The sequence below is a fragment of the Pimephales promelas genome, chromosome 20 (genome assembly GCF_988280905.1).
Source record: "Pimephales promelas chromosome 20, fPimPro1.hap1.1, whole genome shotgun sequence".
NCBI classification, from domain to species: domain Eukaryota; kingdom Metazoa; phylum Chordata; class Actinopteri; order Cypriniformes; family Leuciscidae; genus Pimephales; species Pimephales promelas.
The window spans coordinates 24,115,869-24,143,623 of NC_142788.1; the positions used below are offsets into that span (position 1 = coordinate 24,115,869).

The 27,755-nt window shown below is 37.3% G+C and overlaps 5 protein-coding genes across 7 annotated transcripts in view; 3 read left to right on the top strand and 2 right to left on the bottom strand.

Annotated features, from left to right (window-relative positions):
- gtsf1 (gametocyte specific factor 1) overlaps positions 1–4,843 on the top strand; it is a 45,317-nt gene extending 40,474 nt beyond the window's left edge. Inside the window, exon 8 of the mRNA XM_089124130.1 lies at positions 4,822–4,843. Coding sequence (XP_088980256.1) covers positions 4,822–4,823 — 2 coding nt within the window. The 3' untranslated portion in view covers positions 4,824–4,843. The remainder of the gene's footprint in view (positions 1–4,821) is intronic.
- LOC120463246 (L-rhamnose-binding lectin CSL2) lies at positions 617–4,300 on the bottom strand. The gene is made up of 8 exons (XM_039652190.2): positions 4,192–4,300; positions 4,088–4,111; positions 3,684–3,740; positions 3,363–3,498; positions 2,457–2,566; positions 2,306–2,350; positions 2,019–2,139; positions 617–1,134 (listed from the first exon to the last, which is right to left on the bottom strand). Exons 1-8 carry the CDS (start codon positions 4,289–4,291, stop codon positions 1,029–1,031), a joined length of 699 nt encoding a protein of 232 aa, XP_039508124.2. The 5' UTR covers positions 4,292–4,300; the 3' UTR covers positions 617–1,028.
- Positions 4,844–7,099: 2,256 nt separating the features above from the next.
- LOC120463247 (ciliary microtubule-associated protein 3) lies at positions 7,100–9,021 on the top strand. 2 transcript variants are annotated; one of them, XM_039652192.2, is made up of 6 exons: positions 7,100–7,230; positions 7,315–7,448; positions 7,767–7,865; positions 7,971–8,077; positions 8,630–8,747; positions 8,882–9,021. In XM_039652192.2, the coding sequence occupies exons 1-6, from the start codon at positions 7,212–7,214 to the stop codon at positions 8,945–8,947; spliced, it is 543 nt and encodes a 180-aa protein (XP_039508126.2). In that variant the 5' UTR covers positions 7,100–7,211; the 3' UTR covers positions 8,948–9,021. The 2 variants fall into 2 exon arrangements, with proteins under 2 accessions (XP_039508126.2, XP_039508125.2); XM_039652191.2 differs by having other exon boundaries at positions 7,110–7,230; positions 7,950–8,077.
- A 133-nt stretch (positions 9,022–9,154) lies between these two features.
- taf8 (TAF8 RNA polymerase II, TATA box binding protein (TBP)-associated factor) lies at positions 9,155–12,380 on the bottom strand. Its single transcript, XM_039652189.2, has 8 exons — positions 12,158–12,380; positions 11,481–11,640; positions 11,247–11,345; positions 10,722–10,784; positions 10,509–10,633; positions 10,251–10,398; positions 10,032–10,174; positions 9,155–9,774 (listed from the first exon to the last, which is right to left on the bottom strand). Exons 1-8 carry the CDS (start codon positions 12,203–12,205, stop codon positions 9,634–9,636), a joined length of 927 nt encoding a protein of 308 aa, XP_039508123.1. The 5' UTR covers positions 12,206–12,380; the 3' UTR covers positions 9,155–9,633.
- An 879-nt stretch (positions 12,381–13,259) lies between these two features.
- Positions 13,260–27,532, top strand: ankrd52a (ankyrin repeat domain 52a). Of its 2 annotated transcripts, none has more exons than XM_039652186.2 (28): positions 13,260–13,484; positions 14,102–14,185; positions 14,376–14,454; positions 15,431–15,501; positions 16,765–16,965; positions 17,752–17,839; positions 17,989–18,131; positions 19,006–19,218; positions 19,339–19,417; positions 19,509–19,623; positions 20,350–20,432; positions 20,723–20,840; positions 21,038–21,106; positions 21,299–21,439; positions 21,517–21,579; positions 22,319–22,430; positions 22,533–22,604; positions 22,712–22,913; positions 23,001–23,088; positions 24,093–24,210; positions 24,300–24,519; positions 24,601–24,691; positions 25,585–25,671; positions 25,787–25,932; positions 26,031–26,113; positions 26,608–26,690; positions 26,904–26,995; positions 27,266–27,532. In XM_039652186.2, the coding sequence occupies exons 1-28, from the start codon at positions 13,458–13,460 to the stop codon at positions 27,514–27,516; spliced, it is 3,219 nt and encodes a 1,072-aa protein (XP_039508120.2). In that variant the 5' UTR covers positions 13,260–13,457; the 3' UTR covers positions 27,517–27,532. The 2 variants fall into 2 exon arrangements, with proteins under 2 accessions (XP_039508120.2, XP_039508121.2); XM_039652187.2 differs by having other exon boundaries at positions 24,604–24,691.
- The last annotated feature ends 223 nt before the right edge of the window (positions 27,533–27,755 follow it).

Here is a 27,755-nt window from a genome sequence, read left to right on the forward strand (position 1 = left end):
TCGCTTCAGGATGCATACACATGGACAAGGGTTATTTAACAAGGCACGGCTGGGAAACAGTCAAGAGGTGCCAAACAGTAAGAAAATTAAAAGGAAAACTACAACATACAAGTCTAACACAAGACAGGAAACATTTCAGTATGCATATTAGGAAGTCTTTAGAGTGAAATTGAACAAATCAAACAAACACAGCTTTTGTTACAGATTCTTCTACAAGATGTTTTCACACTACTCAGGGTATAAGACGGAAAGGTAACTGTTGATCTTGGAGAAAGGCTTAAACCCGCCACTCCCGCACACCAGTGCATAACACAAAGCCTTTTACGGCCTCTTCAGTTTTCTTTACAGTACATTGTTCCAACACGCAACTAAATTTTTAACTTTGCCTGCTTAAAAGTCTTTATGAATCTTTCCTTTTATCACTGACATTGAACGCTAAAGCAATAACTTTTGTTATCTAAACGTTCAGGTTAAATCTTACATTTTCCTATTTGTGCTAAGAAAGACATTTACCTTTAAAGAGGTTAGAGGTTAAAGAATAACAACTTTAATGGAGTCAGATTAATAATATTGGAGTCAGATAAATATTTGAATTATACACGCCATCCTTCAACTGCCTTTTGTTACAATTTATTGGTTCAAAATAACACTGTAAGCTTCCAGCCTTACAGTTTAACATAAATGATGAAAATAAAACAGATTTAGAATACCACAAAGTCAATACAAAGTTAAAAGAAGAAAAAATCATGAAAAAGTATACTATGTATTTACAACATGAAGCCATTTTTTTCACTTTTTGGAAACATCTTAGCTTCCATTATTCTTGTTTGTTGACACATGATCATTAATAATTATCAAACATTCATTATAATCATTCATTTATTTTAAGATTAACCCATATTTCAACGTATTGTTTTGTTTGGAATGCTCCTTGTTCCTTGCTGAGGAATGAATGAATGAATGAATAGACCAAAAACTATATTAGCGTGTATTTAAAATCTATAATATAGCCCGGGATAATCACAATATTATTTACAGATGTACGTCACTTCCAAATACTTATAGACATCCCAACATTGATCAGAGAAGTCATAACTTGAAGCATGTAGATGACAAGACGTCCTCCCATCGCACCTTAAAAAACAGCAAACAAAAATATTATTTATTATTATTACCTTGTGTATCAGTCTGAGATCTATTTGTTTCTCTCATATAATCAAATTTAAACTCAAATAATTTTTTGGTAATTTAATATACAGGATGACTGACAAAATCTACAGTATAATGGTGGGTGATGTGACTACAATCTTATATCGCAATACTAGTAATTTTACTATTATAATAATTATTATATAGTAATTTTTGCTGTAAATAAAGTTATCAATTAATCCTTGTATTCGTACGCTAACGTTTCACACTCTAATTCACGTGTTTCCCATCACCATTTGACATTTCCCCTCAAACGCTGAAATGAAATGATAAATTATAAGCATCTAGTTAACATTCTAACACCGTGTCATTTCATACTGTACAAGTTGCACCGCTTTCACATAAGACATAACCAACTGTGTTTAAATATACTTGCAGAGATTGGCATTTTAACACATAAGTGTGTGTATTTAACTGTTCAATAAGCTGCCAAGCGGCTGTGTGACCAGCGGCTTTATGTGCGCATGCTTCTGGTGTGCACAAAAAAAATCTCTCAGAAATTGCGTCGTTCATATCGAATTAAGTTCTTTATTGCACTTGAATGATTTAAAATTTCTTATTTTAAGCTTTTTATCTCTTAAAAAACGAATCCAAATGATCCACTTTTGTTACAATCAGATGAGCATAACAATAATAAAAATCTCTAGTGGTTGACAAATTCCTACCAGTATTTCATCCACCCCTAATTGTCCCGTATGTATATTTTGCGTAATGTTAGCAATAATGTTGAATGCATAATGTTGAAGATTGAATTTTATGTACGTGTTCTGATGTCTTAAGTGACTCAAGATGAAGTGTAGCTGATGTACCTGGAACGCAGGCTGCTGGTCTGAGGAGAGTAACAGTGTGGCGAGGTTGCTAATTTATGAGGGCAGGTTATAAGATCCCGACGTCCATAATTGGCATGATGAACATGAATAGTGCCAGTGTCTTTTGAAACAAAAACAGCACATTTTAAAACAATAATTTGTGACACCATACACTGTAGCTGGACTGAGGACCTTAGGGGCTAAACCAAATGTTGTACCTTTTTTAAGCTACAGTATGTCTCAGCATAGAAAAAAAAAAACTTACAGAAAGAAAAAATAGATCTTACCACAGATAATGATGCTTTGGGTTTCTTCGCAGATTATACTTCTTTCTAAAAAAAATATGCATAGAAAAGAAAACATTATAGAAATGTATGATAAATATTATCAATTTCAAAATCTAGCATAAAATTAGCTAGTATAAAACCACTGGCTTACTTGCTGGGATACAGTCATAAGTTACATCCAGATACTTATAAGTCCCAAAACAAGGATCAGAGAAAACAGAGCTCTCTGCAAGAACAGAACAGCTCCTTCTTCCATCACACCTGATTCATGGGACAGACAATGTCAAGTTACATAGCTTTAATATAGACAAAATAATTACTAAATAAAAACTTTTTTTGGTAACACTTTACTTGAAGGGGTGTGCATAAGACTTCCAGTACATGACACCTTCAAAACCATGACATTACATATGTTTTGAATATGAAGTAGGGTTTATGCATGCAGCAAGTGTCTTTCGCTCAATAATGACATTTTGAATGCAAATATGACATTGTTTAAGATGTCTTTGTTATGAAATCTTGACATAAACCATAACATCATAACCTGTCAGTGTCTTTGTCATGACAACTTGAAGTTAAACTGTCATGTGGTTGGCTTTGACATGAGGCCATTATAACAAATATCTGTGTCATGAATATTTTTTGTGACCTCAACAACAGTGCTAATTTAATTTGTCATTAAAAAGATATAATGGCTTCATGACATCCGATGTCTAAACCAACCACCTGATAGTTTAATGTAAATGTTAACCATTAAAGCTAAGTGGTTTCTTAAGTTTGATAATTAATGATTGTGACAGATTGTGTTGTCTTAGTAATGTCAAGTTGTCATGACAAAGACACTGACAGGTTATGATGTATTGGTTTATGTCAAGGTGTCAAACAATGTCATATTTTTATTAAAAATGTCCTAACTGAGCGAATGACACTTAATGACAGTTTTCACAAACATGCATAAAACTTGTCATGATTATGAAGGTGTCATGTTAGTCTTATGCACACCCCTTCAAGTGAAGTGTCGCCCTTTTTTTGTGTGTGTGCTATGTGTTAATCCTACCGTTTGGACATTGTATAGAGGGATGTTTCTTGGAAGCAGTGTGTATTTGAGATCTGATTAGTTGGTTTCCCGCTAGCGCATGTTGTGGGATCAGTTCGCCCATAGTTGGCATTAATGACCTTTATGTATCCCATCTCTGACACATTTCAAGAAAAAAGAAAAGAAAAAATGAACATGAGAATTGTGGTAAAAGTTTAAGCACACTGTATATGGTTAAACTCCAGGCTCAAGATCCCCTCCTCATCCTGTTACTGTCTTGCTTCTGGTCTATCTCTATTTAGACACAAAAGGCTAAAACTCAAAAATGACTGAATTACTCACCACAGCTGAGGTACGCAGACCCTCCTCCACAGATCAGTGTTCTTTTTGCTTCCGCACCTGCAGAGAGGAAACATTTTGTTTAGGCGAGATGATATAAAATGACATGAATAAATTGCATGTCTTTTTTATTTAAAGGTGCAGTGTGTAGAATTTAGCGGCATTTAGTGGTTCGGATCATTCAAATCATTGGTTACATTGTAAGCCAATCAAAAACAGTAACATCTGGTTATACTGTATGTAAATATAAATGTCTCATTCTAAGGTAATAAAAATAAAGTGGTTCATTGAGGTCTTTATACACCACTGTACTCATAGTTATGGATCTTGTATTGCATTTCTGTCAAAAAAATTACACTTTGCACCTTTAAAGGGAAGAGACTATAAATAATTGTCAACTGCCTTACCTTGTTGATATAGAAACAGCAACACTGAAAATCAAAAAGCAATAAATTGAAAAACTGAACATTTTAAATCATGCAAGTTGAATTGATTCCAAATCAATACTTACAAGTGATCCAGCTTAGCTTTTGCACCAGCATGTTGAATGTATAGACTATTTGAATGTCTGAACAAAAGGAAAACTCTTGAATTCTTTTAAGGAGACACATGTGCACACAGTATTTATAACAAACACAGACCCCGTTATCTGTTTACAGATAACAAATGCGGAAAAAGAAACGCATGATGATACAGTATGATAACTAACAGGTCAAACGTTTACTGTTAACGTGATTGAATTGAATTGAATTTATTTCCGCATAACCCCTTGATGTATCATCTCATTTTTATGGGGGTCCTGCACCTATATAGACACAAAGGTTAGCCACACAGTGAAAGACGAAACTTGCTCACCTGCCCTTGCACCACAATTAACATAGCACATATATTAAAGTATAATAATAAATAATAAGCCGAATGCATTAAACAACTAATGCGTAATTTATTAACATCCATATACTTTCCGAATGATATTATCAATGTGTATCTTAAAGGTAAAGTTTGAGTCGCGCCAAAGGCCCAAATATTTAAAGTCCTCCACAATCTGCATAAGGGACCCACCTAAAATCTTTATTTCAAAACTGAAAACACAATGGCGATTTTGAATTGATTGCCTGCTTTTGTACATTCACTCTCCCAGAGCTTTCCCGTCACCGTTTTCTGTGCTCATCTCGGACAGTCCAGCAAAGTGTTCCCCAATCCTGTTTCTGCAGACACAACATGTTTTTGATGTTTTTATTCAAAAAAAAAAAAAAAATCAAGCACATTTTGAATCAAACACATCTAATTCAACTCATCAGCTTTCTTGTAACAAACACAGACCCACAAATATCTGTTTACGGTAAAAAAAAAGAACCACATAAGGATATGAAGACAAACAGGTCAATCGTTTATTGTTAACTTGATTGATTGTACTTTGAAAATGTTTTATGATTCTATGATATCCTATTATATTGCTTTGTTTTGTTTTAAAGTTCAGTCACCTTTAGATTAAATAAAATTTCTGAAAAATTTGTTCTTGTTACGGTATTGCCTGCTTTTGTGCATTCACACATCCAGAGCTTTCCAGTCACCGTGTTCTGTGCTCATCTCGGACAGTCCAGGAAAGTGTTTTCCAATCCTATTTCTTCCTATTTTTGATGTTTTTGTTGGATCTCTTCCTAATAAAACACATCTGATCATCAGCTTGCTTACTGGTCACGTTAGCAGTCCGACTCGCAATGATTTTTTTGCCTTTGCCTCTCCTTGAACTGCAACCTTAACGTGGTGGAGGGGTTTGAGTACCCGAACGACCCTAGGAGCTATGTTGTCTGGGGCTATATGCCCCTGGTAGGGTCTCCCAAGGCAAACAGGTCCTAGGCGATGGGTCATACTAAGAGCGGTTCAAAAACCTTATGAGTAAAATTAAATAGAGGATCTTGATGTCACCCGGTATGGGTTTAAGATATGTTGCCATACATAGGCTACAACAGTGGATTTTTTTTTTGTAGAAAAAAAAAATCCTTTTAAATTAGATTATTGATATTAAAAATTATATTTCTACTAGTAAGAAAACAATTCTTGATATCAACACTTGATTTTGAATGGGAGCCTATGGAGACATTTCACTAGTAAAAAAAATTATTATAGATATCAAGAATTCATATCCTGGAAATGAATAAAAGTTAAAATAGCTTTCTATGTTGGCAGTCCTTAACATATGACTAATCAACATTTTTATCACTAGCATTAATGCTGTTATTGTTACAGATAAACAGATTGCAGCTGACCTTTGTAGCTTAATAGTGTTTCCGCCTTGCAACACAGACATTTGATCGATTTACCAATTTCTTAAAAACATTTTCGAGCGGTGAATATGTCATCATAACTTAACTGAGGTGATGTTTGGATTGACGTTTTAGGCAGTGGCTCAGTGATTCATGTAAGTTGTCCACAAACCAAAAAGTGTCGAGGTGTCCATGAGCAAAACACCTAACCCCAGCTGCTCCCGGCGAGCTGGATGGCGCCTTGTATGTGTATGAATGCGTCCACTGCCGTGTGTGTATGAATAGGTGAATGTGAGGCAAATTTTGGTGGCCATTGGGTCTGTGAAAGCGCTATATAAATACAGTCCATTTAACCAAAGCACATCAGTGGCTAAACTAATGTGCTTCAGTAAATAGAGGAAAGGAGTTTCCGAAGACATTTGCAGGATATGATAAGAAAAACTACAAAATTAAAAATATTATTTTTGCTCTTGAAAGAACATTCTAGAAGTCTAATTCCATTGAATAAGTTTGCACAAGGCTACAGATAACTGTTGTGTTTATTTTTCTTCAAATGATGAGTTTTGAATGTTACACATTTTAAAAGCAATAAGAACAGCAAAAACATATTCAATGACATGTTGTAAACAACAATTATAATAAAATGTAATCTATAACATCAGTCAATATCATTAAAGCTATTGTCGTACGTTTTTCTCATTTTATGTTCGAAATGTGTGCGTTTGTGTGTGTGTCTGTATTATTTATTTATAGGGGAATTTTCACCCTTTGCAATTGCATATGAGTCCCTCAATTGTCATTATATTAGTGTAAAAAGAGCAGGGAGTGTTCAAATATGGAAAAGAGGCTGGAAAACCAATGAATGTGCCGGACCTGGGGAAATTTTCTGAAGAACATTGCAAACTGATCATTGCAAAAACATCACAGAAACTATTATCCACATAACGCAGGACACGGTATCAAGACCGTATCAATATCAACTTTTGAATATCAAGCTATAATTTTGTCTTGTGGATATGTTTTTGTATAGCTAGAATATAAAAATGCACTTTATGTCACCAATCTGATTAAATCACCAGCCTGATTAAACTGTTTTATTTATGCATCTGTTATGTAAAACAGTTTAATCAGACTGGTGCTAAAAGTTTATATTTTAATATTTCTTATTATTTTGCAAAAATTACTAACATTTTGCACATTCTGAAAGCCTGTAAAAAAAGCACCTGGTTCGTTCTCATGGTTACCAGTAAACATCCAGGACGCTATGGCGACACGGTCCCCAGGTAATTTTACCCATTACTAAACATCTTTTGAAACCAAAAATGAAATTTACAAATTGTTTTTTTTTTTTTTTAACAACGTTCAAGCTCCACTGTTCGCGTTCGGCAGCTGCCAGAAGCGTCTTATGTTCCCAACGCACTTTGCACCTAATCGCATGGGCTGCTCAACTGCTGGCTCCAAGGAACTAGGTCTAGGACCTGGATGGTACGACAACCACACGGTATGCAGGAAAGCAGGGCAGTTAGTAACTTATAAGTTAAAGCTGCAGTCCGTAAACTTTTTTTGTGTTAAAAATTTACAAAAAGTAGATCATAAAAAACGAGAACATTATGAAAGTGTCTTATCCTGAATCACACCGGTAATTTTACGTTAACTTACTAACCACTCATGACATAAACACAGAGAAGTAGTTCCGGCTACAATGTTCTTCCGCAATATGAATGCAGTTCTGTTTACTAACTGCTAGAACTCCAAAAGTTACGGACTGCACAGCGTTAAACAACGTGTTCTTCTTTACATCTAACTTTTCCGTTCACAGGTGGGCACTCTTATATATGACCTCCAACACAGACCTGAGAGTAAGAGGGGATATGTGTTAGGAGCCCGCACTGCACCACGCTTTCTGCCTCCATTTAAGGTAACGTTAGGCCTTTTATGCAATTCTGAGTAAAATCACAACCATTTACTTTGTTTTGAAAAATTGCGTCGCCTGTTTTTATAGACAGCCACCCCTTCACCACAGAAATACCAGCAGGACTGGGCGCAGTCTAAAGTGTGTCCTCCAGGAAAAACTCCATTCAATAGTACCACAGTAAGACACAGACCTTCGAATGCAGACTCCACCCCTGGGTATGATCTTTTTTAACATTTGACTATGAGTCTATCAAAAGCTTTGGTCACCTAAGAAACTAATCTAGAACAAAAGTAAAGTTGTCAACCTTTCTGGCTCCATTGTCCTCAACAATAATCGAAGGCTCCGTGATTTTTCCAGTTAAGTAAAATATGAATAAAATATTGTAAAAATGTACTTTTTTTATTTATTTGCATGCCTCTGCTCCCTTGAGAACCACTCATTTTAAAATGAATTTCCCCCTTATTTATTCTAATTATTTATCTACTGGTTTGAGGCAAAGGATAGCTAAAGCAATAAAGATTTTTGTAATTTACTTGTTTTGCGTTACAAATCACATTACCAAAAACAAGTCTCTGAATGTTGAACTTAAAAATCAGCATGAATTTCAGAAAGACCATCTTGAACTCCACAAGAAGCCTATGTGAACCTGATGGTTATGTTCTCCCGAGCATCTATGTGCTTCTGTATTTCAAGAACATCCTAAAATGTTTAAATCCAGGTTTAAAGTAAAAGAATCCCAGACTTTCTATGTATATCTTTTTTTTTAGTCCAGGGGCATATGCTCACAATACCATCCTAAACAAAAGGGTGTCGTGGCCAATGAAATTCGGCTCTCCAGACTGGTCAAAAGTGCCGTTGCTGGAGAGAAGAGCACTGCGGACAGAGGTACAGATATGTCTGAAACTCTTCTGCAAATACGAATCTAAGAAGCAATAACAGTATCTACACAACAGTCTGTTGAGCTGTTCTTAGCTGATATATTCTTTTCATTATTAACTTCATGTGTTTTGTCCATACAGCTCCTCCATGACAAAGATTTTAGGAAACAGAGGAACAGGGTGGCATATCTGAGCTTGTTTTACTGATCACTCTAAAATACTACCTCAAAAATGCAGTGTGATTCTCAACGTATACAAACATTAAAGCTTTAAAAGAGAAATTCTACTCGTCTCCAATTTCATATGTCCAGTTTGAAAACGTATTTTTGAAGTGTCCTATATTTGAATCAATCCAGGCACATTACTTAAAATTTAACTAACGTAGTAGTGAGTAAAGTAACACGACACAGGACACATGTTTCTAATGGAGATGTTTACTTTATCCCCACGTTCTGGTTTAATTTTCAACTTGTCCTTTTGAAACAACAGCTTAAAATAAACAATAAAACACATGTATTACCATCATTCACAAATGAGTAACAAATAGGCACAAATCAAAAGAGAATGTCATGTTTTTGATGTGTGGAGAACTGTAAAAACTAAATGACATTTCAAGGGAAGGCTTATCAAAACAAACTACTGTAGGGAGTGTTACTCTTAAGGGAAGTTGCCTGTGTGAATTCCATCTAAAATTTGTGAGATGTACAGAACAGTCTGTCATATGAATCCAACGTCAATAACATGATGGGCCGCCACTGTTTCCAAATTGCGGTTGTTGAAGACTCCTCAGTGTGTTAGCTGTTACTTCAATGGGCACAATTTGATTAGCAAGTGCTAAGAAGTCATCATTCGTCATAACCTGCTGATGTAGAAGTAGCTGAGTGAAATCATTTTCATTTTTTCCTTCTCACTTTGGGCTTTTTGACTGGCCGTAGGTATGGGTTGTCAATCATGTTTTCCTCATTGGCCTTCCCTGTAGGCACAGCACCACCAGGTGGCAGCACTGCGTTCTCCTTATCTGCACCCGAGTCATCCTAGAAATGGAATGAAAATAATGAATACATTTTCAAAAAAATGTATCAAAAATGCGTACCGAAAGCCTCGTACAACGGTTCAATACAAATACGTGTATCGTTACACCCCTAAGTGCGTGTGTGAGTGTGTAAATAAGCACTTTAATAAATTTATTTTATTATTTATTATTAGTATAAAAAATATAGAAAAACAACGGACAAGCAAACATTTTCTTGCATAACAAACATTTTGACAAGGAAAAAAGCTTTCGGCTTGCCTGAATGATGTGACTGGGGTTGTTCTCTGTGTCTGTCTGGTCGTCCTGCTCGGATGAATCCGTCTCCTCCAGGGTCTGTAGCTCGAGTTCAGAGGGCAGCAGGGCGCTCAAGTAAGGGATGGAGCTCGGCCTTGCAGCGATCACTGACAGATGAATAAACATTCATTAGGAAGGTAAAAGGTCAGTCAAAGTATAATGGGAAACAACAGAAAAACTCACAAGGAAATGCACTGATGTCATCCTTGAAAAGGCTTTGTGTCTCTCCGGTCTTGGCCATGAAGCGTGTGAGAGCACGCTCCACATCTCTCCTTTGTGATGCCGCCTTCTCTCTCACCACCTGGTAATCTGATACAGGCTCTCGAAAGGTCTAAAACACAAAAGTGAGAGATGCTGAATCTATGTGCTTAATGTTAGCGGTTGTTAAGCTGAGTTAAGTTGCACAATAACATGGCGACTGGTTATCAATAGAGGACTTACTGGTGTTTTGATGTATGTATGAGGATCTGGGAACTCTGGGAAGTGGCTGGGGATGTGTGGTGGATGAGTGCGCTTGTGTCCAGCCATGAGGGCTTTTGGGACCACTGGAGCATTTGTTACTGGAGCTGTTTAAAGCAGAAGTGTTATACATTTAAAAAGGAACAGTCAAAGCAGATTATATAAAATAAATAGAAATATTGGTGAAAAACATACGTGCAGTTATGACCATCCTTTGTGATCTTTTGGCATACACTGGAAGAGTATCCACATTAAAACCTGCAAATGTGGCAAAGTAAAGCTCAGATGAAAATGATTCAACCACAAAGAGAAGTACAGAGCCCCTTAAGGGACCTTAAAAGAAACTTGGGGGGAAAAAAGAAGACTTTTTACAGACATTTTTTGCATGCTCACACATTAACACAGATCTATTTTGGCTGTCGTTAGGGCAGTATACCTCTAAAATCACAGCCTTATGTCCACTTATCCTCTGTGATGGCTGAGAAACTGCTGTGAAATGGGCTAAATTTGTGAATTGTCTTTTTTGTAAGTTCAAGGGTCCATTTAAAAAAGACTGACACAGAAAAAGTGCTCAAACTGTCTTTTGTTAAGGTAGACATCAAATTTGAAAAGTTTCTTGTGTGCACGCAAAAGTCTGTACATTTTTGTAGTTTTTAGGGGATTTGTAAAGAAGTGAAATCTTTTCTACTTTAACTATATATCGATTAAAGGGGAACCTACCCATTTCGACCAGAGTGATGACCACATCAGAGAGTGTAGGGGTGCTTCTAGCTGTGTGCTCACAGTTTGCCTTTGCACATCGTCCAACCTCAGTGATATCTATCACAAGACAATGAGACTCTCGATAAGAAAAACCACATAAAATAAACTTCTGGTATAAACATGGTCTGATGTCCAAGCTAAACATTTGACAAGCCTCACAGGTGACCTTCTTATGACAAATAAAGGACTCACAGCTCTGCATCATCTCAGTGAGTGTCTCCACCGCAGCTTTCTCAGCGCTCTCAAAGCCACACTCGGTCAGCAGAGAGCTGACCACCACCTGCAATGTGCGTCTCCGAGCCAGCTGATAGTTCTCTGTAGGACTTGTGCTGGTCTTACTGCTCCCAGAGCGCTGCGATTATTAAAAGAACAGAGTATTAAAGAGCAGGATGTCCCATGCAAATTTTTTTCTTATCTGCATTATTAAAAAAATAAATAAGGCAATTGTTTGGCTGTCTCAAAAACAAGTGTAGGTTCCTGCTATTTATGGTTCTAATCAAAAAGTTAAAACCAGCCTTAGATGTTTTGCTGGTTTTCCAGCCTGGTCAAACTGTGAGACAAGTTAAACATTTTAGGGAACTTTTTGGGTATGTGTCTGTATTCCAACATCATTTCTGGGCATATGATGCAAGACCACTAAGTTTTAGACTTTATGCTAACATACACTCCACTGTTACTAGATAGCTCAGCAAATGTATTGACCACATGTCGTTTCTATTTATGCATAACATAATAAAAAAAATGTGCATATGAAATAGTGTCTACTTTTAAATATAGGAAACATTTTCCCTTAAACATGCCTTATATTTAAACAGTTGTTTGGCTAAGCTAGCAGACTGCAAGCAAGAAAAATGAAAGGAGATATTTACGCTTCCGGAGTTTAAAGATCCGCTCCCCATCATCACAGGGTCAGCCATTTTTTACTCTAGTGGTTTTTTCTCTGGTGTTTAATATTCGCAGATAAACTCATTGTGCGGTCTGCGTTTACTAAAGAATGGTTTTGTTTTGTTTTGTTTTTATATTGAGTGAAAATGGCAACCCTATCAGAATTTCCAACAGAGCCAGCCACCGGAAGATTGTTGTTTTCGGTGTGTTTCCAAAGTAAAAGTCCACAAATAATAGATTTGTTTGTGTTGTTTTTGATGTCATCTATTGAACTCCAAACCGTTGAAAATAAAATAAAAAAATGTGTTGATATGCATATTTACAATTGGTTCAAAATACGCAACAGTTTGTTTGGATGTATGAACAACACAATATATCGGGAATCGTTTCTCCAGCATTAATTTTATAAAGCCTAAAACGAATCTTAAAAATTATAAAATGTTATCTGTTAAATGATAAGCGATAAAGGTTTGTTTGCTCATTTATTTTATTTGTTTGAATAGAAGAGGGGATTATACATATGAACTCCATTTTGTAAAGCAAATACCAAGCCAATAATAATTAGAATTTCTTACACGAGCACTACTCATCCTGTTGAATAAAAAGGAAAACAATCAAATCACCCTTCAGTATAAAACATCTACTTTAAAATCTCAACCAAAAAAAAAATAATAAATAAATCAATAGGCCTACAATATTTTTTAGTTATCATTAAGACCTGCATTAAAATATTTTTTAACCAATCTTAACATAATTGTATAGGATATTGTTTGGTTAAATTATTTGATTTAATTTGATTTGAAATGATTTAGAATTCATGATATTGTGATTATTACACAGTACAGAATGCCTTTATTCGGGCTATGGTGGGTCAGAGCAGAGTGACATTTTAGTCCTGCTTGTATGTGGTTTTACGTCTTTACACAGAATTTTGAGCAGGCACAATTTACTGCACTGTACTAGAACATTGAAAACCCATTTTCAGAAGTTTGCATTTCCAGGCCCCAAAACCATTGATATACATAATAAAGGATTTTTATAAATGAAATATATAACTAACCTTATATTTTTTTAAGAGGGGTCCCTACAAGGTTTAGTTGACGGGCGTTTATTTTGAAAGTTGGTGCAGCAGGCGGCCATCACGCTGCTGTCGCTATTTTCAACTGCCTCACCAGCTAAAGACGCACTCATCACGTCTATAATCGCAACACAAGATTGTAGTCTTGGTTTCCCAGCCTCGATTCTTTACTGATGAGGGACTTTCGGCCCGACTGACACAGGGAGATGGGGGTTCTCAATATTTCAGACCAGGTGAGGAAAATTACCTCCACGAGTGGCATAAATCAAGCACACTGTTGTTCGCTTTCTGCGCTTGTATGCAGAGCTGATATGTTAGCTAGCTTCCCGACGATGGATTATTATACTATTTCCCCCATAGTTTTGCATCAAAACCTGGGTTTCTTGTTATTCATTTAGGTAAAAGCCTCACGGGTTCACCGTATAATGAGGGTAGGACTACCAAAAAGCGGTTATACATGAAAAATATCCCTTATATCACGCCTAGACGTTAGCCAGCCAGCTAGCCTAATGAGCTGGGTGTCAGCCAGCCGCATAGGAAAACATTTATTGTGTGCTTATTTTTTGAAAACGCACATGTTTATTAACCTATTTAACAAATACTACATTTTTAAAGAAATCTCTTTATATTAGAACATTGTATGCATATTTATCCCATCTACGTAGATAAAATAGCAATGTGTGTTACTTTGCTGTAGCTTGTTAATGATATTCAGTGATAATCATATTTGATTATAATTATACAGCTATACACCTCACAGTTGCCACGCAGAAGTAATTAAAAACAAAGGGTTTAAATTTGTTATGTTTCATTGCAGTTTCTTAACATCCACCCTTTTTTCCTTCTCCAGCCGCCTCTGGTCCAGGCCATATTTAACAGAAATGCAGATGAAGTGAAGTTATTTTTGCACAAGAAAGATGAAGTCAATGCACTGGTAGGTTTTCAAAGGCATATATCAGTTTGAGAATGAATTATGTGCATCATCTGCTTCGATGGCATAAAATATTAGTAAGAATGGACAGAGTTTCTGAATGATTGCACATATGGGTTGTGTGTGCCTGTAAAAATAGTAAGTGTGGAAAAGAAATGTAAAAAAAAATCATTCCCCCCCATTTTCGTGTCAGGACCAAGACCGCCGCACACCTCTTCATGCTGCTGCCTGGCTGGGGGACGTTAATATAATGGAGCTTCTCATCAATGCAGGTATGAAGTTAAACAGCATTTCTGCCACCACATGTAGTATGTTTTTATCGATAAAATGGATCGTTTTGATCTCAAATGCTGATTGGTCTATGCTGAATTCAAGCCTTGCTCAAATGCATGAAATAGTAACATGTATGGCCCATTTCCCTAAATTCAGTCTATGTCAAGGTTTCCTAAATGGGGGTTTGAGAGTTGATGAAAAGCTAAAATTAATTAAAGGTCCTGATATACTCACTGGTGAAGGTCTATTTCACTGTAAATGTTAAAATAGTGGGGGGATTTTTTTATTTCTTGATTTTCTGATTCTACACTAGCGAGACAAACGTGCATGCGACAAAGGATGAATTGCAGCCTTTGAGAATTCACCATACCACTATCCTATAGTATTTTTTTTTTAAAATGGTATTAATACACCATGCAGCCTTAAAAAACGGTCTAATAATGTGTTTGATCGCTTCTCGTCCGTGGAATGCACCATTTCTGGTATTTTGCCTGTTACTTGACACAGGAAAATTGCAATCTACTACTGTAATTACAAATTACTGTATAAAACATGCTGTAAATTACAGTATAAAACATGGGAAAACAGGGTTCGTTTCACTTTCATTTAGAGCTTCAATTTCTCCTTTATAGCAGCTCTCTAGTATATATCTGTGTGCAGCTTATTATTATATTATATAATAAGTATAACAGAAGAACACTGACTCATTTCAACACACTATGATTTGGGATGTACTAATTCTATTTTCGAATACTATTTAGGACGGATAGTAGTATGCAAATTGGGACGCAGCATTTGTTCTTTGCTTACACGTAAATTAAATAAAGGGTTTTAATAAAAATCTGTCCATGTTTTTATTATTGTGCAAATTGTCATAGCTCTGCTGCATGTCACAATGAATGGAATTTACAATGTAGAAAGATTTTACTTAAATGCTAGTATTTGTCTTTTTTTTTTCTTCACACTACTGCATAGGTGCGAATGTCAATGCAAAGGACCATGTGTGGCTAACACCATTGCACAGAGCAGCTGCTTCCAGAAATGAGGTAAGCAGCACGTGTGATTTAGGCACGATGTTCAGACTGCCTGCAAAAATCTGGTTTTATCCAGATGGGTTTTTAAAAAAAAAACACCACATGAAATCAGAATTTTGGGTAATGCTTAAATCTTTACCAAATCAACCGATCCAGATAGGTTGGTTATGTCTCGATACACATCTATTTGAACACTTCTGCCTGAACAGTCTGCCTGAAACAACCTGATTTAAGAAAAAATCTGATTTGCCTGCAGTCTGAACTAGGTTTGCCACGATTCCAAAATTCCAGTAGTCTGTACCAACACCATTAAAATTTTACGATTCTCTGTAACAATGTGCGTACCACAGCAAAATCTGTTGGAACTATTTTTCTATTTTATTAAATTCAATAATTTTATAATTTATGATGTTAATCATAAGTAAATAATACATATAAATATTGAAGGCTACATAAAAGTAAACATTGTATAAAGATCAAGTGAAAAATAAGCAACCTTCTATGCACACATTTTTGTTATTAGTAGTAGTATTATTACTATTTTGAGACAAAGCTAAATATACTGTACAACATAGCCTTATATAATTATTTCTTTATTTTGACAGTTTGCTGTGAAGACTAAATATGTGTGTCTGTATATGATATGGTGATAGTTTTTCTCAAATGAAACGGTAAAATGCTCGTGAAGTGACTCAGCGGCCGTGGAGATGAAGTTCATGCATTCATGTCATGTCGTGAGGCACCTGAGACTGAAGACCCTGCGGGCGTCATGTGTGCTTCAGAGTGTGTGTGTGCTAAATGAAACCGCACATCTGTGCCATTCATTCACAGAGACGAGCAGAACATGCATGATTAATACTTACAAAGTCTATTTGCGGTTTAATGTTCACAGACACTAGTATATGTCATCTACGGTGCTCCTAGTAAAAATGTTCGGCGAGTCATTAACGCTATATAATATGTATGTAGTTTTTTTTTCGTCTGTACACCAGATCTGGAGCCCTGCGCTTAGATAAACACAGATGCAGCAGAAAGCAGTTGCCTATCAAATGGGTACCGAATGTACTACAGAAATGCTGGAATCGTCACATTTTCTAATTTTCAGTACCGACTTGTTTACTGAAGTACCGGTACTTTTTGACAACCCTAGTCTGAACATAGCCTTATGTGCCTGAGTGGAGCCTTAGACTGAGTAACCGCTTACTCATGCCATTGTTTAGCATTTGAGCAATTTAATATAATTCATGCTTTGTTTTGTTTTGTTTTTTTACCCAGAGGGCTGTGGGGCTGCTGCTGAGGAAGGGAGCTGACGTGACCGTACGGGATAAGTTCTGGCAGACACCACTGCACATTGCGGCAGCCAACCGAGCCACGCGTTGTGTCGAGGCCCTGCTTCCCCATGTGACCAGCATGAATATGGCCGATCGTACGGGCAGATCGCCCCTGCATCATGCTGCTCAGAGTGGTTTCCAGGAGGTAGGGTGGAATTAGTCATCTAATGCACTGAATTAAAAGACAGGGTGGGCCATCAGCCCGGAACATCTTTATTACAGCACTCCACGAGGCTGTGAAAGTGCAAATTGCTATTAGAGGAAATACAGATAATTCAGTTTTGACTGAATTTGTAGTCGTATTAGGTAACCTTTGCTGCATTTAGCCTGTGGCCCTCATTTGGAAATGTTTATAAATTATCACAATTCCAAATTTCACTAGTAGTTGCCAGGAAATATTTTACATTTTAATCTCCTGATCGTTATTATTCAAGATGATGGCAAATTTTGTGCACAGTCACAATAATTGCTGCTTAATTTTGCTGCCTAACGTGTTCATTGTGTCTGCTTAACTGAATGCATGATTTTAACTAACCACATCTTATAGCTGTTTGTATTACGGACATTAATTTAACACCATTATCTCTGGCTGATAACCGAATACTTCCTGAACATTTAAACAGGCATTTTCTTTGAAACTGCTTTGAAACAATATGGATTGTGAAAAGTGCCATACAGATCGTCATTATAATATTGCTTTTAGAGCTTTTGGTACATTTAGGACTCGATACAATAAATAAAAAAATAGAAATCAACATGGTACTGAAGTACTAGTACTCTTCACTTCCCTAGTGCCAGTTTGGTTTTTAATCTAGGCCTGTATTATGTATAAAAAAAAAATGATTCATTAATTTCTAACTTGTCTCTCTAATGCCCAGATGGTTTTGATTAAGCTGATACAATGTTACTTTGTGCTTTTGCTGCCAACTAGATGGTTAAATTGCTGCTGAACAAGGGAGCCAATCTGAGTGCCAGTGACAAGAAGGACAGGCAACCCATTCATTGGGCAGCTTACCTTGGTAAGTCCATATTTGGGTCTCCTTGAAGTGTTTTACTTGTTTTCTGTAGCTAAATAGCAATTTTCCTTGTGTTAGATTGTGCTTCGTCATATTTTGCTAGTGGTGATTACTGTTAGTTCTAGTAAAACTAACCTGTTTGTTTCTCTCAGGACATCTGGAGGTGGTTAAGCTGCTGGTGTCTCAGGGCTCAGATAAGAGCTGTAAGGATAAGCGGGGATACACCCCTCTCCACGCTGCTGCTGCCAGTGGCCACGTCGATGTGGTCAAGTACCTGTTACGCAATGGAGCTGAGGTCAGCACTCACTCTATTGCAAGTTTATATCTCGCATTCTGACCTTATATCTTGTGATTGTGAGTTTATATCTCACAATTCTGAGAAATAAAGTCAGAATTGTGAGATAAAAAGTCGCAATTACCTTTTGTGTGTGTTTTTTTTTTATTTATCCTGTGGCTGAAACAAGCTACCATGAATATCATAAATAATTTGGCAGGTGAACAATTGACTTTTCAATTTAAAAACAAAGCATCAGTATGAATTAGTTATGTCCAGTGTTGGTGAAAGTTACTTTTAAAAGTAATGCATTACAATACTGTTACTTAATGTGTGACTAATTGCTTTATATTTATGGAAAATATCCTGTTGCAATGCTTTTGTTACTTTTTTGCCAGCTGGGCTTGCTTGTTCTGTTGTTGTTAACAAGGGTTAAATTCTTGGCACATGTAAACGCCTTTTCACACCAAAAGTGAAATAATTAAGATTCAAGCTGAAGGAAATGCATATTCACACCTGTACAAACCTTTTAGCTCTGCTGTCTTTCTGGATTGCAGAAGAAAATCGTTTTTGATTATTGTTATGGTTGAATTCAATCATGAAGGTCAGCAGTAAAGACATTGGTTAATAAAGTGAGATTAAATGCATAAAGTTTTATTTAACATAGTATTGCAGGTTTGCATGTAACTCCCTTTACTTGCAAAAATTTTCCCCAGCACTGGTTAATACACAGTCACGACCCATGATTTTCTATTTGCTAGGTGGTTGCAAAAATCTGTATAGTGCAAGATGAGTCATTCATATTTTTTTGTCTATGTTCCCGAACTTCCCGCAAGAGATAGATGGTTGATCCGTGGTTTACGGAATATTTTATGCCATGATGTCTGTTTCTCAGATTGATGAGCCTAATGCCTTTGGAAACACTGCTCTCCATGTGGCCTGCTACACGGGACAGGAGGCCGTAGCCAATGAGCTGGTGAACCGTGGGGCAAACGTCAACCAGCCCAACCACCGTGGCTACACGCCCCTTCACCTGGCTGCCGTGTCCACTAATGGGGCTCTTTGCCTGGAACTGCTGGTCAACAACGGGGCTGATGTCAACATGCAGGTCTGGATAGGGAATTAGATTAGTTTATTAAGACCACCCTGTTATTGGATGTAAATTTCACAGGGATTTTAAGCAAGACATTTTTTTTAGAATGTCAGATATTTATTTTTTTCTCTGCAGAGTAAAGAAGGGAAAAGCCCTTTGCACATGGCAGCCATTCATGGACGTTTCACTCGCTCTCAGATCCTCATTCAGAATGGTAAGTTGTCTTTCCTTCTTTCCTTTTCCACTTGTTTTCGAATTCCTTTAGTAATATTTAAACCCCGTAATTCCTCTTGTGGTCGTCTCAGGTGGGGAAATAGATTGTGTGGACAGATATGGCAATACACCTCTTCATGTTGCTGCTAAGTACGGCCACGAGCTGCTTATCAGCACCTTGATGACAAACGGTGCTGACACAGCCAGGTAAAGAATCATGCGTTTGTTGAGCGAGACTGTTTGTTTGGGTCTTTTTTTGTAGTGATTGGGGTAAGATCGTCTCCTAAATGTTGACAACTGCATAGTGTTAAGCTTATTATCTGGCTAAAGATCATAAATTATTTATGGCATATGAGAGGCTAAAGCAGTGTTATTTTAGTAAAATGTATATACTATTATATTATTCTATTAATGTTCTAAATTAGCTTTAATTTTTAAATTCAGTTTATTTTAATATTTAATAAAGGTTTATTTTTTATTTATAAAGGTTATTTTTGTGCTTTTTTCATTTGTTTTTTATATATATTTTTTATATATAGCTTTAATTTTAGTAATTATAAATAGGATTTAATAGTAATATAAATAGTGTCACAAATCACCACTAAATGTTAAATTGTATTGCACTTTTATCTTGCTTATGAAAATGTGAATATTATGCAGCAAAATAAGACAATGCAATGGAATTGTGCTTTAACAAATAGTTTTTCTGGCCTTATGTTATAGATGCTTTATGGTTTTATATGCATCTCATTTCTCCTCGTCTTTCTAACAATTGAGTTAAAAGTGGTACATTTTAACCCACTCTTTATACACAAGAGACAAGGAATTTGCATTTACAGAGAACCTTGATTCTAATCTCTTGTTAGTTTGCATTTAATCTGCTTCTGTGGCATGTGTAGTCAAATACTTTGTTTGTTTGTCCTCTTTCTACAGACAAGGGATTCATGGGATGTTTCCTCTACACTTAGCTGTGCTCTACGGGTCCTCTGACTGTTGTCGTAAGCTACTTTCCTCAGGTATACACACTTACTCCCTACAAATAATGTTGTCCCTTTGTCTGTTATATATATTAAATGCACCGATTGTAACAAAATGGTTCTAAATGACCGTCATGTGATGCACAAATGGATTTACACAGTGAATCAAGTAATACCATGGTAATTTTGTGTGTGTTTTGTGATCTATGTCTTGATTTTCTTAATTTTCTTTCATTAACTGCTTTTCACAAGACTGATGCATATCCAGCTGAAATGAAAGTGTCTTCCCCTAACTATCATTGCAGTGACGGTGTGCATGTCTCTTGCAGGTCAGCTCTACAGCATTGTGTTGTCAATGAGTAAAGAACACGTGCTCTCAGCCGGGTTTGACATCAACACCCCAGACAATTTTGGGAGGACCTGTCTACACGCTGCTGCCTCTGGAGGGTGAGACTGCAGCTCTACCTAGAATGGGCTATTTAAAAAGATACTGGCCCACTTTTTCAGGTTTCAGGTGTCCTCATTAAGTGTTTTATGCACACAAATGCCTACCAAGGTCATTTTGCAGATGTCACCCAACAGCCACCATGTAAAAGAAATCGAAAAAGATTTATTTATACCTATCCTTTATTTTCTTTACTCAGAAACATTGAATGTCTCAACCTGCTCTTAAGCAGTGGAGCTGACATGAACAAGAAGGACAAGTTTGGAAGGTACACATCTTTAAAATGGGATGCTTATAATTTGTCATGAGCATATCTGAAGTGTGCCTCATGAAAAGAATCCTCATGCCAAGTATAATTTCTTATTTTAACTTTGGATTTTGGCTTGAAATATGATGTGGATATCTTTTTATGAGATTCACCTGTATGTTAAGTGCTAGAATTTCTGTCTCTCTCCATCAGGACTCCTTTGCACTATGCGGCTGCTAACGGGAGGTATCAGTGTGTGGTCGTTCTGGTTGGGGCGGGGGCGGAGGTCAACGAGCGAGACCGCTCTGGCTGTACACCTCTACACTACTCGGCTGCATCGACTGCGTTCTGCAGGTGAGATTTACACACGTCTATTAAATATAATAGTTCACGGTGTACACAGCAGTTCTAATGTCTGGTGTCTTTCTCAGAACGGATCGACCCCATGCCAGCACCCATCAGAACCAAGAGGATGGGGAGAAGGAATCCTTCCTGTAAGTTCACAAATATTCCTTCCCTAAATTTGACACCCACAAAAAGTGCCTCATCTTTGCAGCCATTAACTAGTTTGGATTTTTACTTTATTTAAAATTAGATTATCTATGATTAAACTGTTAAGCTACATATGTGTGCATTGTGACAGTCCCTTTGAGCTATATTGTGTTCCAGGATGCTGGTGATCATAAGAATAGTTATAAATACTGCTGTGCTTTATTTATAAAGCCAAGTATATTGGCTATATAAAACAGTATAATGGATCTGTGCATCAGGTCTTATAGTGACGGCAGCCTAATATACCGGCTGCCAAATTATAAGATATAAAATATAAAAAATGTATTTATGGCAGTTTTCAATGTCAAAATTTTGGCCAGTAAAAAGGCTGTTTGGCTAGTAACTTTGGGAAAACCACTAGCCACGGTGGCTGGTGAGCATATTGTGGTTTCCACACGTATATTAAGCAGCACAACTTTTTTTTCAGATCAGCATATTAAAATGATTTCTGAAGGATCATGTGACACTAAAGACTGGAGTAATGATGCTGAAAATCCAGCTTTGCCATCACAGGAATAAATTGCATTTTAAAATATATAAAAATAGAAAAGTTGTTTTAAATTGCAAAAAAACATTTAAAAACGCCAAACTTTTGAACTGTATTGTGTAAGTATGAGAAGTTGTGTTGAGCTATTACTGCTCTTTTCAGTCTTTAAATCCCATACATTTTGATACTTTTAGGTGTGTGGAGCATTTGTTGGATAATGGTGCTGATCCATCTCTGTGCAACACTAAAGGATACAGCGCTGTGCATTATGCTTCGGCCCACGGCAACAAACAAAACCTGGAGCTGGTGAGATTGACCTTTCACCCTAGCAACGTCCACCGTTTTTTTATTTTTAATCAAAGTTTAACACTTGATATATGCTATCACTTTTTTTTCTTTATTCTGTAGCTTTTGGAGATGTGCTTCAACACACTTGGAGACAATGAAAGCAATGGGTCCGTCAGCCCACTACACTTGGCGGTACGTACGAAACAACAGCTTCTATTTATTCGGGACATATAAATGACGTAATTCTGCAGAACTCTGCCCCCTGTTGGTGCAATGTATATATTGATTTTTCCTATCAGGTGGAGTCAGGTCACTGGGAATGTGTCGCAGTGTTAATTGAGTCTGGAGTGTGTGTGGATGCATGTGACCCGGTGGGGCGCTCTGTGCTGTACGTGGCCTCTCAAAGAGGGCATGCCCGCTGCGTAGAGCTCCTGCTTGGCCAATCAGCATCTTGCCTGCTCACGGAAAACTGCAGCAAATGGGGCCCTCTTCATGTTGCAGGTACAGTATGTATGTATGTGTGAATTAGCATGTGAAACGAATCATTGTGTGGGAGTTTGACACATCCCTGTGTTTGTTTGTTGACAGCTGCCAACGGCCACTCAGAATGTCTGCGGATGCTGCTCTGTAGTGAGGGAGGAGCTGATCTTGTTAATGTTACAGACATGGAGGGACAGTACGTATGAGCTCATGGGCATTCAGTATTAATATACAGAAAAACAGATTAGTAATGCATCTTGCATAATGCAATTAATAATGGCCCAAATATGCGACAATTTAGAAAGCGCTCACTAAAATATAGATTTCTTTTTAATACTATTGAGTTTGTATTATAATATTAATATTATTGTATTTGTATTTTTTAGATTATATTGTTTTACATTAATATAGCTAAAAGTAATTCATTTCATTTTAAATAAAAAATAATTTATTATTATTAAAAATATATGTATTATAACTTCTTGAATAACTCAAAGATCTTTGTGAAATGAAGGCTTAGGCCTGTTTTGAACCACATTGTAATTAAATATTCATTATTATTATTGCATAATTTTCTACAAATATTCCAAATAATTCCAATAACTATACTAAATTAATCAAGTTGCATGGGTTTCAAAAACTATAAATCAAAGAGTTATTTAAGCATTTGTAAGATTTTAGTTCTATTCATGTCACACCCTGTGCAATGTTTATTTACTGAAATCATACCCTATATATTTCAGAGAAGTAAACAAAAAGGCAAATTATTAATTCCAGTTGATTGTATGTAATTTGTAAAAACAAAACAAGCAATGCATAGCACTTCATTTTGGATAAGAGATCCTAAAGGAAATCTTAAAGGTTCCCAAGCAATGCTGAAAAGGGATCAAAAGTGTATTACAAAAAAAAAAAATAATAATAAAAATAATAATTTTAATAAGTTATATGTTTATCAACCTTTCTGATGTTCATTCATGTTGATTTGCTGCTTTAACTAATAGTAAAGAGGGAGAGATGATCGGTGCTCATGCTGTGATCCATAACGCCACGTTATTAAAAGAGCGCCAAAAGTGTATTTTTTTCTTTTTTGTTTTTGTTTCTTATTAAAAGTATAAAAGCACACAAAAAAAAAAGTGCATTACATCTTATTTGCATTTTCAGCTTTGAGTTGTTGATCTCACCGTTTCCCTGTCTTCATAGAACTCCACTAATGCTGGCAGTGCTGGGGGGACACACTGACTGCGTGCATCTGCTGCTGGAGAGAGGCGCTTGCCCTGATATGAGAGACAGGAGAGGAAGAACAGCCTTACACAGAGGGGTGAGATCCTGAAAACATTACTAAAGTTTGCAATGCATCGTAGTCGTCCTCATAATGTGAGGGGTTTCTAACCAGGACTGTTTTTGTAGGCGGTGATGGGTCGGGAGGACTGTATAACCGCCCTGCTGTCACACAATGTCTCAGTCCTCAGCAGAGATTTTCAGGGGCGAACCGCGGTGCATCTCGCTGCCTCTTGTGGCCATGCTGACATTCTCTCCAATCTTCTTTCTGCTGCTGACCACTCCCATCCCCACGACCCAATCACAGACCGCCACGGCTACACACCCGCACACTGGGCAGCCTATCACGGTAAGAGATCAGACTTTATGAGCCCCTTAACATTACTAAAACTACATTTGGTTAATTAAGTGACGTGTGTTATTTGTGAAGCAGGTCATGAAGACTGTTTGGACGTTTTACTTGAACTTAAACCATGTAGTATCCAGGAGGGAAACCCCTTCACCCCACTGCACTGTGCTCTGTGAGTATACTGAAGTATTTTTCTTTTTTTTTTGGAAGCTAAGCTAGCAGGCTCTTGTTCTGTGGAGAAAGCGGAGTAGGGGTTACCATTCATCCTCTTTTTCATGGACATGTCCGGTCAAGACATGAGATCGTACAAAATGTCCAGCTTTTGCTTTCTGCAGTCGCCACTTGCCGTTCATTGTTTACTTGCACACCTTTTGTTTAAATCTAACTGAATTCATTCCGATTGGTGAATCTGATTGTAGTGTTTACATGTGCGTTTTAAGATTTCTAAGAAAATTCCCCCTCCTCCGTGAGAGATACGAGATCGTTGCGTCTCACAGGTGTCTCTCATCAGTAATCACGCCACCAGCCTCGCGTGGTTCTCCACACAGCCCTCAGTCTCGTCCTGCTCACCACAGTAAACATAATGACTGGCGACCGTAGAACGCAAAAGCCGAATCCTGGACATTTTGGACGATCTCGAAATCCCGGGCAGACTCATCACGTAGAGTCACTAGTAGCCTAGACTTGTTGTTTAACTACTGCGCTATGTTACCGGTAGGCGTGGCCTCCTGGGGCAGCGAAGCAAGTGCATTCTGGGAGTTGTTGTCTTTCATCCACATAAGCCAAAAATACATTTTCTGGCTTTTCTCAGTCTAGAAAGCTCCAAATTCAAGAATAATTTCACATTTCTTCTACTTAAATTAACTTGTTTTAAATACACATTCATCTTTCCAGAGGTGAAGTATCCATGTAAAGAATCCTGGAAATATGTATAATGGTTTCCACAAAACTATCAAGCAGCACAACTGTTTTCAACATTCATAAAAAACTTTTCATGAGCAGCAAATAATTTAAGGCATGCATTTTCTAATCGCCATGCTGCATGTTCTTGTCATCCCATTGCAGCATTAATGGCCATAGTGGTTCTGCAGAGCTGCTGTTGGAATCCAGTGTTTGTAATTTGCTGGTAAACATCAGGGATGCCAAAGGAAGGTTAGTGCAAGTACATATTAGCTGCTGTGTAGTAGCTGTCAAATAGTTACAAATTGAAAACCATTTCATTAATTGTACTAGAAGCTAAATGACTATTCTGACATCTTGCTCCCAGGACCCCGCTTCACGCGGCCGCAGTTGCTGAGGACGTGGCTGGGCTGCAGCTGGTTCTGCGGCACGGAGCTGACATCAACGCCGTGGACCACTCGGGGCGTTCTGCACTGATGGTGGCCGCCGATAATGGCCAAAGCGGTGCCGTAGGTAAGAGTCTCACCATGTGTTATGTGACTAACCCCAGACTGAAACCCTTAGTTTCATGACTCCTTGGTTTTAACAGATGTTTTCATTGTTGTATGTAGCCCTGCTGCTGCACAGAGCCAAAGCTGACCTGTCCCTCCTGGATGTGAACAAGAACACTGCCCTGCACCTGGCCTGCAGCAAGGTAACAAACATAGCTAGGGCCCTATGAAATTGATTTCTGTTGATGCAGGTTGAATTACATTTTAGTAATCAAAAAGCATGTCACATGCGTTGAAATCATGAAACTTATACATTTTAACAACTTAAGTTGAACAAAAAAAAAATATTTTAATTAAATAAATGAATTTAATGAATAAAACACCCCCCCCCCCCCCCACAAAATTGTTTTATCTTTCACAAGTTTAGAAATTGTAATAATCAAAATGCATGTCTAATTTAATAAATTTTGCAATTGTTGCAATTTTATGGTTTCATTAGTAGGCATCTATGAAATTGTTAATTTTTTTAAAACGTCTGTTTTAATGAAAATTTTGAAAATGTAATCAAATGAAATGATTTACTGTTAAAATTAAGACATGGAAGAAAAATTGAGATTCCTTAAATATAAGAAACTTGTTTAGACTTGTCAAATGTGCGTATTGCTAACATTGTGAATATTACTGTTTGTGTTTAAAGGCTCATGAAATGTGTGCCATGCTGATCTTGAAGGAAATCCACAACCCTATCCTCATAAACGCAACCAACAGTATGCTTCAGATGTGAGTATCTTTTTCACAGTTTGCAAATACCGCTGTAAGTGATGGGTTGTGCAAGGTTCTGTAGCATTAGCATTATCGTTAATTGAGCATCCTGACCAGCCTTAAGCAGCAAATGGGCTTCGTTTACCTTTGTGTTTACTGCCTTAATGTCCCAATGTGATTTAAACGTTGCAAACCTTTTAGCATCGTAACTTAATTTGATCTATATTTCAGGCCCCTCCACATTGCCGCCAGGAATGGTTTGGCCTCCGTGGTTCAGGCCTTGCTGAATCGGGGAGCCACAGTGCTGGCAGTGGATGAGGAAGGTAAGACGGTATAGAACAGGAAATTTCATGTTTTGTGATTTTTGGTAAAAAAAAACAGTTCACAGCAGTAAATGACAACGTGGCTGGGACTACTAGAATTCTAGTACACAACTTTACACATTGATTTTAGTTCTGAACATCGTAAATCTGTTGATTATCGCCCCTTTAGGTTGGCCAGATTAAAGGGATAGTTGATCCAACAATTTAAATTACTCGCCCTCAAGTTGAGTTTCTTTCTTCTAAACATCTCTGTTTTTGTGAATGTCACAGGTCATACGCCAGCCCTGGCTTGCGCATCCAATAAAGCTGTTGCCGACTGCCTAGCTCTCATCCTGTCAACCATGAAGCCTTCCTCCACCACACCTTCCTCATCCTCGCCCTCTTCTCCCAGCCTCAACCTGCTCAAGCACTGTGGCATCACCGCCGCCTGCCCCCCCCTCCCCAATGGAGGCCTTCACCATGGTTACGGCAAAGATCGCCATGGTGCTACCATCGGCTTGGATGGCTGCTTGACCGAGTGAGGCGTTCTTACTTGTTTAAAAAAAAAAAAAAAAAAAACCCCGTGCGGTCGCTTGTTTTGGTCCTCTCTACACACCTAGATAAACCTATATGCAATTACAGCCACACATCCCTCCTGTGCCAGTATCAGAGCTTTTCTTCACGTCTCAGTAGAGAGCGAATACGAGAGGACAAATTTAGCTATTTATTTCTATTTATTTTCCCCTTCCTGACTCCCATCTTAGATGCTGTCCATTCAATA

Bases quoted from the DNA above. Each gene is read 5' to 3' on its own strand.
- ankrd52a (XM_039652186.2), top strand. From the start codon at position 13,458: ATGGGGGTTCTCAATATTTCAGACCAG. The intron at 22,605-22,711 runs GTACGTACGAAA...TTTTCCTATCAG, and splicing joins TCAGCCCACTACACTTGGCG to GTGGAGTCAGGTCACTGGGA. The intron at 23,089-24,092 runs GTACGTATGAGC...CTGTCTTCATAG, and splicing joins GTTACAGACATGGAGGGACA to AACTCCACTAATGCTGGCAG.
- taf8 (XM_039652189.2), bottom strand. From the start codon at position 12,205: ATGGCTGACCCTGTGATGATGGGGAGCGGATCTTTAAACTCCGGAAGC. The intron at 11,346-11,480 runs GTGAGTCCTTTA...GTCTTGTGATAG, and splicing joins CACTGAGATGATGCAGAGCT to ATATCACTGAGGTTGGACGA. The intron at 9,775-10,031 runs GCAAGCCGAAAG...TTCCATTTCTAG, and splicing joins ACCCCAGTCACATCATTCAG to GATGACTCGGGTGCAGATAA.
- LOC120463247 (XM_039652191.2), top strand. The intron at 7,449-7,766 runs GTATGCAGGAAA...TTCCGTTCACAG, and splicing joins GATGGTACGACAACCACACG to GTGGGCACTCTTATATATGA. The intron at 8,748-8,881 runs GTACAGATATGT...TTGTCCATACAG, and splicing joins GAAGAGCACTGCGGACAGAG to CTCCTCCATGACAAAGATTT.
- LOC120463246 (XM_039652190.2), bottom strand. From the start codon at position 4,291: ATGTGTCTCCTTAAAAGAATTCAAGAGTTTTCCTTTTGTTCAGACATT. The intron at 4,112-4,191 runs GTAAGTATTGAT...TTTGATTTTCAG, and splicing joins AAAGCTAAGCTGGATCACTT to TGTTGCTGTTTCTATATCAA. The intron at 2,351-2,456 runs GTAAGCCAGTGG...TATTTTTTTTAG, and splicing joins TTATGACTGTATCCCAGCAA to AAAGAAGTATAATCTGCGAA.